The sequence below is a fragment of the Stenella coeruleoalba genome (genome assembly GCF_951394435.1).
Source record: "Stenella coeruleoalba genome assembly, chromosome: 18".
Classification (NCBI taxonomy): Eukaryota; Metazoa; Chordata; class Mammalia; order Artiodactyla; family Delphinidae; genus Stenella; species Stenella coeruleoalba.
In genome coordinates, this window is record NC_137164.1 from 65,861,869 (window position 1) to 65,874,891 (window position 13,023).

The 13,023-nt window shown below is 36.3% G+C and overlaps 1 protein-coding gene across 4 annotated transcripts in view; it reads left to right on the forward strand.

Moving 5' to 3' along the window:
- IPO5 (importin 5) overlaps nt 1–13,023 on the forward strand; it is a 130,244-nt gene that overhangs the window by 91,483 nt on the left and 25,738 nt on the right. For 3 of the 4 annotated variants that reach the window (XM_079903313.1, XM_079903314.1, XM_079903311.1), the window contains 5 exons: nt 4,918–4,998; nt 7,446–7,638; nt 9,639–9,768; nt 11,154–11,250; nt 11,469–11,573. In XM_079903313.1, coding sequence (XP_079759439.1) covers nt 4,918–4,998; nt 7,446–7,638; nt 9,639–9,768; nt 11,154–11,250; nt 11,469–11,573 — 606 coding nt within the window. The remainder of the gene's footprint in view (nt 1–4,917; nt 4,999–7,445; nt 7,639–9,638; nt 9,769–11,153; nt 11,251–11,468; nt 11,574–13,023) is intronic. The other variant, XM_079903312.1, reaches the window with a different exon arrangement.

A 13,023-nucleotide genomic window follows, 5' to 3' on the forward strand; every position in this document is an offset into this window, starting at 1 on the left:
GATGCGATTTGAGACACTTCAAGGGAAGGGCAGAAATTTTCCAGTTCCTGTAAAGTGCGTTATCAGACCCTATCCTCAAAGTTGATTATATATGGAGTTCTTTGCAACCATGTGATTGAAGATTTTTTATAAGAGTCAGTGAAGGATGTTCAGCCAGATACTCTTAACGGATCAAAAATTTATTTGGTACATAGGTAATGAAATTGGGGGACAAATCCTCTTCTAGATTCACGAGCTTTTATAGTTATTTTTAAAATCACAACATCATTCTTACTTTAAATAGATGGAGGGTCTGCTGCTTATGCTTAGTGGTTTTATGATCCGTGAAGTAAATACACTGGAAGTTCAGTTATGAATGAAAAGCGCTTTAAACAACTATTAACTTTATCCTAATGACTTTCAATTCATTTCTTATACACATTCAGGGTAAAAGTTCAAACTGCAAATAGTTTGGGTTTCTTTTTGGCTGCGCAGCGCGGCTTGTGGGATCTTAGTTCCCCAGCTAGGGATTGAACCCCGGCCATGGCAGTGAAAGTGCTGAGTCCTAACCACTGGACTGCCGGGGAGTTCCCTGCAAATAGTTTTTTTATGCCATTCCCCAAAGGTAACCACTTTTAAGTGTCTTGTGAATCTTCCTTGCAAATATCCTTATAGGCGTGTATGTATACGTTGATTTTTTTTTACATGAATGGGCTTATAGTACGCATCCTGTTGTGCAGACTTGGAATTTTCACTCAGTATATTTCAATTGCCACATAAGAGGGTTTTTTTTTAAAGCAGCAATGGATGCTCAACCAACCACCTATGAATGGATGTTGAGGTTTCCATTGTCCTGCTCGTAAAAATAATTCTGTACATTGGAGTACATGTATATTATCTTTTCAGACTTTAACAGGTTTATTTGTAGAATATTTAAAAGTTGTATTTGTCCTTACCTTAGAAGTGATGTGCATTTTTAGTTGCATCAGCTTGCACTGCTATCAGAGGGATGTGATGAGCCTATAAAATATTTGTACTTAGAAGTGATGTGTATTTATTAGTTGCATCAGTTTTCACTGCTATCAGAGGGATGTGATGAGCCTATAAAAACATTTTAATGCTTTCTGCTAACTCTAGAGGTAATTTTTCACCAAAATAAGTTCTTAATCCCAACCCATGATAGAAATTTCCATGTGTTACAAAGCAGAACAGCATTGTAATTAGTAAGCTAGTTTAATTCTCCCTCTTCCCTCCAGTTGCTTAAGTCTCTATTGTCAAGCCTAGTGGGGAATCTCTCTTCTATTGAACTAAATACCAATGTCTGGTTTAGCTTGAATTCCGGTTGGTGCCTGTTGTAAATCTTTTATCACTCCCATCAATTTGGGGATGGTTAGCAGCATTCAGCACATTTTCTCATAAAGAACAATTGAAAATAAGTACTGTTATTCTTAGTCTTTTTATTCTGAGTGAAAACATTGTTACTATATTTTTACTTTCATTGTATATCCTGGGACTGTATTAATATGTAAACTAAGTACTATAATATAGAATTTTCTTAATTTGACAGAAAAAAAGGTAAATGTTTGAGGGGAAGCTCCCTAGCACCATGTAATATAGTACTAATCTGGCCTGTAAATAGAGCTCAGGAAAGCAAAATATTTGAAAAAGAAATGGCCGCACATAACAATACCTTAATACCACATTTTTCCCTTTTGCCGTGCGAAATGAGCCCTTTATAAGTGATCAAACTAAATAAAATTGAGTATTACAGTCTGATATAGCAAATACAGAATTTTTTTTTTGAAGTAAAGAATTGGCAAGGGCTCAGTAAATATCTTTGTAATTTACTCAGTCAAAATAAAAATACTTAGTTGACACATAAATACCAAACTGTTGACTAAGGTGACTTGTTTTATATTCAAATATGAAGTCAAGTACAGTAAAAGACTTATTGTTATATATTGTTGAAATCATTGAATGGCTTCAAAACTTGAAAAAGTTATAAAACTTTTTCCATTGTATAAACCATTTGGTAGGCTTTATATTTTATTTCTATTAAATCTTAAAGGATTTTTCTCTTTAACTTTACAAAAAAAAATGAGGCGCCCCTGGTGGCTCAGTGGTTGAGAGTCCGCCTGCCGATGCAGGGGACACGGGTTCGTGCCCAGGTCATGCCGCAGAGCAGCTGGGCCCGTGAACCAGGGCCGCAGCGTGTCCGTCCGGAGCCTGTGCTCCTCTACGGGAGGGGCCGCAACGGTGAGAGGCCCACGTACCACAAAAAAAGAAAAAAAATTTTTTTCTGGTATTTGAAGAAATGATTTAAATGCCCGTAAGTCTTAAAAATTTAATAATTAACATGAATACGTTGATAATTGACAGGTATTCCAGAGTTGAATGTCCATGGCATTCATGACTAGACATTTTTATATGACATAAACTTGAGTAATCACTAATCATGTGCATGGATTTTATATTCCCAGTTTTTTCCATTGACTTGTTCCTCATTGATTGTAGTACAGCACTTCATTAATGAGATTTGAATTGAAAGAGGTCAATGTATTGAAAATTTTACCTGATTTTTGAGGAACCAGGGTGTTTCCTAGGTAAAAGTTGTTTGTCCCATCTTTACATTTCCATATACATGGAGGCTTGCCATAAATATTTATGGAATGAGTGAGATGAGTGCATTTTGGCATTTTTCCTTTCTGGGGCTGGGGGGTGAACTCTGCTTTCCATTGTGGGATTGTGTATGGTGGTATCAAACGGAATGAACTTTTATTTGCAATAACACTGGTAGCATTCATTGAACCTGCCTGGGCTAGAGCTAGGAATATTCTTAGAAAAATTCTTTGCATTTGCTGTACTCTAGTGTGCCAGGTGCTGGAAATACCATGAGGAAGAGATACCATCTCTGTCTTTGTGGAACTCAGTCTATTTAGGCTAAGAGAAAGTTGTTCTTTTGACTTAATGGCTGTGTTCTTTTTGCCAGACTTTATCCTTGACTAGTGTCGTGGTGTAAATGTAATACTAGATCTGGATTGCCATGCTGGGACATATCAAATGGGGAGAACCCTCTCAGGAGTCAGATGTCATACTAAACTCTCCTTCCATTGACTTTTAATTTGTTGTGGAATAGAGTTTACTATTTGACTTACTCTTTATAACAAGTTTTCTGAGACTGGTATCTTAGTGAAGAGTTTTTTATCCCCAAAACTTGATTTAGACCACTGGAAATTTAAGTGTTAAACATATATAGCATCTACAGGGCATTAGGGGCTAAGCTAGTACAAGGAATAAAAAGACATTTTTATTATACTGTAAGAGACTTTGTTTAAATGAAAAAAAACTGCTGGTTTTTGAGTTGCTTTGATAAAGATTAAGTGAAAAATCTCAAGGTACAACCATTTTTGCAATCATCTTGTAGGTATCTTTACATAAATTATTTCTGGATAAGTAAATTCAGACCATCTTCTCAGCTGTGAAAACTTTTTGTCACAGTTTTCAGCATTATGTTCCTGTGTGCTTATGTACTAGAGGGGAACTTGAGGTCATCAGAAGATTTTGAATTGTCCTTTCCCCAAAATGTGTTCTTCCTCAGATTCAGATATGTTTGAGAAGTTTGAAAACTGTATAGCGCTGCCTAAATAGAACTGGTTGTTTAGTGGAGTCAGGCCCCAGAGGTGAAACCCAGAGAGAGCATTCAGTGTCAGGGAGATTTTGGGTACAGCTGGCCTCGGAAGAACAGAATTCTTTCTACTATTTATTGTCTGTGACCTTGAGCAAGTCATTTAACTTCCGAGCCTTTATTTTCTTATCTGTCAGTATCCCAGGGATACCACGGAGCACTAGGTAAATGGGAGATAGGGATTCTGAGAAGCACAGTTGTCCTTTCCTTGTCCTCATCACCTCTGTCTAGAGGGAAACTAGGTAGATTATAGAGGATGGTAGCAGAGCAGACAAGCTCTTTGAATTTAGACGGCTGAGAAATTAACATGTTATCTACATTATTAACCTTCAAGTGGATAGATGAGAATAGAATATTTACTAAGAGGCTTCTTGGAAAACAATTCCAAGTGTACTTAAAATAATGATTACTTTTCCACCTTAAAAGACTGACGTTAGAAATTGTATGCATGCACATGAATCTACACTTGAGTTTACTTTTGTAGACATCATATACTTCGGGCTTATTTTTGGATCCGCTCTATCTACCTTTCAATTGGCGTCAATTTTTTTTACTGTTAAACAATTTGCTCTCATTTTACATTATTATTGGAGAAGGAAAGAAGTGTCCTGAGTCACAAAACCTAGATATCTAGATTTATTGAAATGATATTAAGTTTCCTGGCCAACTTTCTCCTGACCATATTCATTTGTTTACGTATATAATATGGTTTCGGTATAATCTTTGCTTGAAAGAAAATGTAGCATAAAGAAGTTGAATATTTGCCTTTTCTCTGACTTGCTTCATCTGAGGGTATTTCTCTGGTGGTTGTTAAGTAGTAACTTGAACCAATTCTACATCATTTGGTCTAAAAAATGTTGACAAGATAAGCAGTTTCCATGATGTAAGAGGATATTGAGTGAGCACTTCACAGCATGGTAGCTCAACGCTGGTCAAGTTTTTGGTTCTCTTAGGTCTTGAGTTCTGTTAATCACAGAAGAGCCTAAGGTAAGAAAATGTGCACATACATTAGAAAAATCTAGTTAAGAGACAAAGGGGGAAAGGAACTTGGTAAGTAACTTCTTCAGCATCCTCTTTCCTGACTTGTCTAAAGTATGTTCTTTTCACAGGAGAAAACTTTCACACCATACCTAGGTTGTTTGACTCCCCATGCATGGATCTTTCCTGCTCTTCCTTTCAGTTCTATTAATGGTGTACTCAGGACATTTTCTAACATGATATTCTAACCTTTACTGTTTTTCTTTTTCGTGTAGGAAACCTATGAGAATATCCCAGGCCAGTCGAAGATCACATTCCTTTTACAAGCCATCAGAAATACAACAGCTGCTGAGGAGGTACTACTTTAATTCTTTGAATGTTACTTTCTTACAAACAGTCGTCAGAGTGGGTAATGAGAACTGTTGTTTACTGCATAGATATTACCAGAACTCTGAACTTAATTCTTTGCTAAAAGCTACTTTGGAGTTACAATTTTTTTGAAATACTCTGTATTAAAAATGAGAATTTCTTTTTTTCCATATAAGATGATTACATAAAAATTATTAAATGTAAGTTATTTTTTTGGTAGCTATAAAAATTTTTCTTCCTTGGAACAATTCATTCTAGAGGAGGAAATTGAATTCATTCAGTGTTTTAATGTATTGCCAAATGAAAAAATACTTTTTGTCTTTAAAACTTTTATGCATATAGCTATTTCTGGGTGGTGAAGAAAACGTGCTACAGATGTGTAAGGACAAAGACACACTTTGTTACAATCCTTTAAAAATCATGGTTTTCAGCAAATTACTATACTAAATTCAAATATATAGTTTGTTACTGCTTCTCTGCATTTAGCTGCTTTTTCTCAAAAGTAATATCCTTGTATATAGTTAATGTTAATTGAAAATCCTCTCTTATGGAAAAGGCATCAAAATACCCAAGTGTAGAAAACTTACTCCACCTACGAAACATTGCATTAGAATTTGTAAAGTGAGACTTCATTGCTAACAGTCACACTATGTGTAAAATGCTTATATTAACACATGATGGAAATGAAGTCACACTAAATCCTATATAATGTTACACCTGCCTTCTTTTAGTCAGTTTAAACTGGCAATTTAGTGTTTTCTGATAACACTTAGAAAACACTATAATAAAGTGCCCTAGTTTTTTTTGAAACAGGTGACAAAAGGCACTTCTTCACCTTTGTAACATACTCTTTTTCTTTAATTCAAAATAAATGTCAAATATGAGGATAAACATAGAAGTCACTTAAATCTCTAAAATAGTTGGCTATTTTAATTCTTGAAGATTGATGCAGGTTAGCTGCAAAACAAGTTTTAAAGCCAAGAATAATGTGAAAATTATTGAATTTTATTTCTAAAAGCCTATTTTGAACCCTATTTAGATCCTGCTTTGACTTAGGAATTAGATGATTATGAACTAGCCTCAGCATCTTCATGATTCAGTGTATGTGTGAGAAGAATTGCACCAATTTTAACCACTGTTTAACCTCTCTGAATCCTTTGTAGAGCATAAATTAAAATTTTTTAAAAGTTTGCTATCAGCCAGAAGTGATTCAAATAAGATTTCTCAGTGAGAAGTAAATGGAGGGAAAAAAATGGCAAATTTTATTTGTATGGTTTAATTCTTTTTGTTGTTGTTGGTCATAGTCTCAAAGTAATTATAGTGATAATGAGTACCTGCAGTCCAGAAAAAAAGAACATGAAAAATCGGGTTTAATATTTTCAATGGTTTATTGACTTTTTATGATAAAATTTTAGAATGGCATTTGTCTCAGCTTTTCTTTTGATACTCTGAATGAATATTACACAGAAAGTGCCAAATTTAAATACATTTTACAAATCTGAAAATGGGATAAGAATATACACATTGAGATTAGGGCTTTTTAGATATGGGGAACTTGTGATGTTTGTTTGCATGAATGATGTATAAAGATAAATGGATTTTTTAAATTAATTTATTTTTGGCTGCGTTGGGTCTTTGTTGCTGTGCACGGGCTTTCTCTAGTTGTGGCGAGCGGGAGCTACTCTTCGTTGTGGTCCGTGGGCTTATTGCAGTGGCTTCTCTTGTTGTGGAGCACAGGCTCTAGGTACATGGACTTCAGTAGTTGTGGCACACAGGCTCTAGAGCACAGGCTCAGTGGTTGTGGCGCATGGGCTTAGTTGCTCCACGGCATGTGGGATCTTCCTGGACCAGGGCTCGAACACGTGTCCCCTGCATTGGCAGGAGGATTCTTAACCACTGCGCCACCAGGGAAGTCCCAGATAAATGGATTTGATAGCGCTTTATCTAAGAGGCTAATGAAAGGGCGATGATACAGTAAGATTGGCCAGGCTGGGAGCATAAGATTAAGTAGGAAAGGTACTTTATTCACTAGAATGAGAGCCAGATGGGGAAGTAAGAAAAGAGCATTTTATAGGGTTTGCGATTTATATTAAGATTTGTTTTTCTCCAAAGAATATATTTAAAATAAGAATTAAAGACAGGTTTGTCATTGCTAAGATATGTGTTCCTATTCAAGATCTAATATGTTCAAGGCTTTTCCTCAGCTCTAAACAAATAGCTTTTGTGTGGCATTTTCTGTACAGTAGACTGATGTGATTAGGAAGATTTTTATGTATTTTACCTATTATTTGTTTTAAAACTCTTAACAAAATACTTCTGAAATGAATTGTAAAACTAGAATAGTAAAGTACATCAATGGCAGAGTGAATGTAGCTTGTTGGAAATTTTTTCTCCAGTAAGACACCAAGTTATTAACAATGTTACCTATTTATAGGCTAGACAAATGGCTGCCGTTCTCCTAAGACGTCTTTTGTCCTCTGCATTTGATGAAGTCTATCCAACTCTTCCCACTGATGTTCAGACTGCCATCAAGAGTGAACTACTAATGATTATTCAAATGGAAACACAGTCTAGCATGAGGAAAAAAATTTGTGATATTGCTGCAGAGCTGGCCAGGAATTTGATAGGTATGTGTGCAAATACGTTTATCATTATGTTATTGAACAAAATGAGTACATATATCTTTCTTTTTTTTTTTTTTTTGCGGTATGCGGGCCTCTCACTGTTGTGACCTCCCCCGTTGCGGAGCACAGGCTCCGGACGTGCAGGCCCAGCGACCATGGCCCACGGGCCCAGCCGCTCCGCGGCATGTGGGATCTTCCCGGACTGGGGCATGAAGCCCTATTTTTTTTTTAAGTGGAATCTTGGAGGAAGACTCACAAGTACTTGCGTATCATTTATTCTGTTCGAAATGAGAGTGATTATGGATTCTGCATTTAAAGCCAAAAATAACAGATGTTTGTGAAATGCAGATGTAATTAATACTTACCTATTGATCTTCAAAACTATTTCTCTGTGTGGAGAAATAATTTTCTAGTTTTATTTTCTAGTTTTATTTTCCCCTTAATCTGTAGTTTTGAAAGCATAGTTTAACTTATAAACCTGCCAGTAGAAATAGAATTCAGTGGACTCCAGGCGGGTTTTTTTTTTTTTTTTGCGGTATGCGGGCCTCTCACTGTTGTGGCCTCTGCCGTTGTGGAGTACAGGCTCTGGACGCGCAGGCTCAGCGGCCATGGCTCAAGGGCCCAGCCGCTCCACGGCATGTGGGATCTTCCCGGACCGGGGCATGAACCCGTGTCCCCTGCATCGGCAGGCGGACTCTCAACCACTGCGCCACCAGGGAAGCCCTCCAGGTGGTTTTTTGCTGTTGAAGTTGTGTTTATGAATTAAGCACATATGCTTATTATACTACTATAGTTCATTATTAAATACCCAGAAATATTTTTAGAGGATAAGGTAAATGAAAACACCTAAAAATGCATTTTATCTGCAGCCAGAACTCTTTTTGGTCTCACTAAAAACATTAATGATATAATTGGATATGCTGTGTTATTTTTTTTCACAGATTCATACATGTGATTTTAAACTTGGTTCATTTAGGTGGCATTTTTAAAGGTTGAAAAGAATACCTCACTGAGATAAGGCTAACTGGGAGAATTTTGCTAGTTGTGCTTAGTAAATTATGACACAATTTTTTAATCTCCACTACTAGTAATGCAGATGTTCAATTCAACTTACTGATACAACAAATTCTTAAAAACTAATAGGAAACATTAAATTTTTATATTTTAAGTAAGTTCTAAACCCACAGAACCTTGAATTTTTTTAACTAGGGAAGTTCTATTTTCAAGTTTTTTAAATGTGCAGATAGGAATTTTTGTAGATTACATCATTTCTAACTCAAAATCACTTAATAATGGAAGCATTTCCAGAATGTTTCAAAGTGCTCTCTCCATAAATTTTTTTGTCAGCACACTACTCACTTCAGAGAAGTTCAGCAAATGGGGGGGAAATTTTTTTTTTTTTAATGCATAACTCATCTGTATTTTCTATAACTCTTAAGTTCTTTGTGACAGTAAAACCAGTGAGTCTCTTAACTTGTACAGTAGAATTTTGTGGTGGTTCATTTTTGTCACAAAGTATCGCAAAAATCTGTATTTTAAAATCTTGTTAAAACACAAACACATTGATAACATCCTATAGTACTTAAAACTGCACAGTGTGAGCACAGCTCTGGGATTCCCATTCCCATTCTCCAGTTTGCAAGTAATAAATATTTTGGTTTTAAGACTTGTTACCAAATATTGGCTTTGCCTGCTTTTTAAACTCTTTAATAACAAATAGTACGTATGAAAGATTCAACCAGTCCAGTAGTCAAAGTGTGCTTCCTTTTCTCCAGATCCCACTCCTGAGAAATAACCACTGCTGATGGTCTGTGCTTATGTAACCCAGATGCACACAATTGCTTTTACTAGCTTATAATGCCAGTTTATGGTGGAAGGACTTGATTTTATTGGAATTTTTGTAAAAACATAACGGGTGACACTTTCTACAGCCACATATTTTGAATGAGCCTTACGAAATGAAAGGATTCACTCTTGATATTTTGAAGTTTTGATTTACACAGGTTATGCCTGGATTTCTTTCCTTTTAGATGAGGATGGCAACAACCAATGGCCTGAAGGTCTGAAGTTCCTTTTTGATTCAGTCAGCTCTCAAAATGTGGGACTGCGGGAAGCTGCCCTTCATATTTTCTGGTATACACATTGATCTAATTTGGGGGGGAAATTTAATGTTATGAGGGCCCAAAGCACATTTCAATTGATTATTTTAGTCTAGCTTAACTTTTTAGCCTTAAATAATGCCTTTAGATAAGCTTTGTATTTGTGTTGGAAGCAAAATTGAAAAGAACAAAGCTTTTCGTTTTCCATTATGATCCTTTTTTGTATACGGGGATTCTCTGCAATTTTATTTCTTTCCTTTGTCTTTTATGATTCTGAAAAAATTTCTGGGACAGTTTCTTCCTTAGGAGATTGACACAGTACCAGCTGTAGCTTTTAGAAAGCCACTTTAATAATGGCATCTGGAAGCAGAGAAAGAATGCTGGTGAATCCCCACTGTCTTCTGGGTCTTCTGTGACCAAGCTTTAGAAAAACATAATATTTTATTAACCTCATTTATAAGTAAATGATCTAAGTTTAGAATTAAATGATTAACTGCATTTTAAAAAGTTTGGCCTACTGTACAGTTCTACTGCATTTAAAATATACAGTTGAATTTATAACTTATCAAGACCATATACATTTTTTTTGAGATCTACCTTAAGACTAGATATTACACCATTTTCTATTTTAGTTGTGAAGTGTATCTTTATATCAGTAGTCCAAATTGGAGAATTAAGTAAAAGTATTCAATTTAATTATTTACCACCTTTAAAGTAGAGCAGAACTTGGACTGCCTGGATCACCAAGGCTGGGAGTTGATTGTGCGCATGGTCATTACAGTTACCACCTGAACCCCTGTGCTTGCTCTTGTCCCATCCTGCACTTCAGGTCAGCTTCCCCCTGAGACAGTGATAAGGATAAAGCAGAGAGCTGGGATGGGTGTGCACCTGGGTCGCCTCTACTCCCAGTCTGATTCCACTGTGTTTGTTTTCTGTTCACCTGACCCCAAAATAGGATTGCTTGGAAAATGGGTAGATGAAGTCCAGCCTTAAGGATTAATGTAAACTTTTAAGTCAGTTAGACACGTAATTAGATGTATAATGTAGTTTTTTTTTTAATAAATTTATTTTATTTTTGGCTGCGTTTGGTCTTCATTGCTGTGCACGAACTTTCTCTAGTTGTGGCGAGCGGGGGCTACTCTTTGTTGCGGTGTGCGGGCTTCTCATTGCAGTGGCTTCTCTTGTTGCAGAGCACAGGCTCTAGGCAAGTGGGCTTCAGTAGTTGTGGCTCGCAGGCTCTAGAGCACAGGCTCAGTAGTTGTGGCGCACAGGCTTAGTTGCTCCGCGGCATGTGGGATCTCACTGGACCAGGGCTCGAACCCATGTCCCCTGCACTGGCAGGTGGATTCTTAACCACTGCACCACCAGGGAAGCCCCTATAATGTGGTTTTTAAAGCATGCCTTGGATCATTTTTTCAGGAACTTTCCTGGAATTTTTGGAAATCAACAGCAGCACTATTTAGACGTCATCAAACGGATGTTAGTTCAGTGTATGCAAGATCAGGAACATCCATCGGTAAATAATTTCAATTCCGTTAATATTAACACCTAATTTAATATAGCACCTAACTTGTGAAAGAAATCTATGTGTTTGGAGATCGTCTTTGCTTTTATACTTTAAAATATAACTACTAGTTTTACTGATAAAGAAAATTTTCATCTTGAGTAAGAAAACTTGAACTTGCATCTATTAAGAATTTCTCGTGTTTGGCATTTTTACTCTCTTCATTTTAGATCAGGACATTATCTGCTAGAGCTACCGCTGCATTTATACTTGCAAACGAACATAATGTTGCCCTGTTCAAACATTTTGCAGACTTGTTACCCGGATTCTTACAGGTAAGAAAACAGTTTAGAATAGGTGATAATTATATCCTTAGTGGTTTTCTGTTGCTTACATTCTCATCAGAGTTCTGTAATGCATTCATTTATTCAATAAATATTTGTTGCCTACTATGTGCCAGCTGGGGATACGGCAATGAACAAAACACGCAAATCTCTGTCCCCATTGAGTTAATATCTTTTGTCTTTGACAGACCTTTGGTCTCTTGGTTTCAGATTTTTTCTATAAGGCAAATGATATGAGCAATTTATGTTTATTATTGAATATGTAATCACATAGGTTATTTCCATTAGAACAACCAAATAACCTATGAAATGTAATGCCCATTTTTACATAAGGAGAAACTAAGGAGGAGAGGGTAAGAAACTTGCCCAAGGTCACAGTGTTGGTAAGTGGTGAAATCATGCACAATTGAAACCCCAATTGGACTGCAGTCCTTACTGTTAAATACAGGGCTTGTAACAGTTTGTCTTATAAAGTAAGTAGTTTATGGTTAGTTGACATTATTGGATTCCATTATTTTAAGGACATCTGCCTCAATCAGAAAGTGAAGTAAGCTTGGGTGAGTTAGAGTAGTTATGCTCAACCTAGTCAGCCCTCAAACCCCCTTTATAACAAGTATTTTATAACTTTCCATAGTCTTTCTTAAAATGAAATGCATAGTAGCAATTCATGTACACATACAAGTTTTTAAAATATCAATGTATGGCCTTAAGTGGATACAAAGAAGAAATAGAAAGTAATGTCTAATAAAATGGCATGCTTTTCCACATATAAATGCTAGGGCCTGACCACAACAAAGACACAGTAGACTGGGTGATTTCTAAGTGATCTATACAAATGCAGTAGCTAAAAACGTGGACTGATACAGAGGTATCATCGGTGGTTCGAACACCATGATTTCTGTTACTGTTGGTGATTTGAACTGGTGATTTCCAGAAATGGTGAAGTTCTGGACAAAACAAAATATGTATTCCTTCTCAATTTATACAGTATTTACATTTTGCGGGGGGTGGGGACATCATGGTACATTAAAACCAGGCAAAAAATAATTTGTGAGTTAGGTTCTAGGTTCAGATCATTATAAATGAGTTTTTCATTTATGTAAGTGTCTGGCATAATCACGCAAGATGCATGATAAGAAAGTCAGATGAGTTCTTCGTAAGCATTTGTGTCACAGATGTAGGACATATAGTACCCCTGGCCTTTGTATTTCCTCAATCTGTGACAACCAAGAAGCACCTCCTGAGAGGAATAGTGCCCCTGCTGAGGACCAGGTTAGAGAGGATTTAGGGGAGCTAAAACTAAAGGTTCATATGTGATAGAGTTATTACCAGAACTTAGTAGAAACTTTTTTCCCTGTGCTATTAAGCTGAAAAGATAGTTTAGGTCAATGACAAAACATTAACTGATGAAACATTCTATTGTTTTAGTAGTTGATTATCT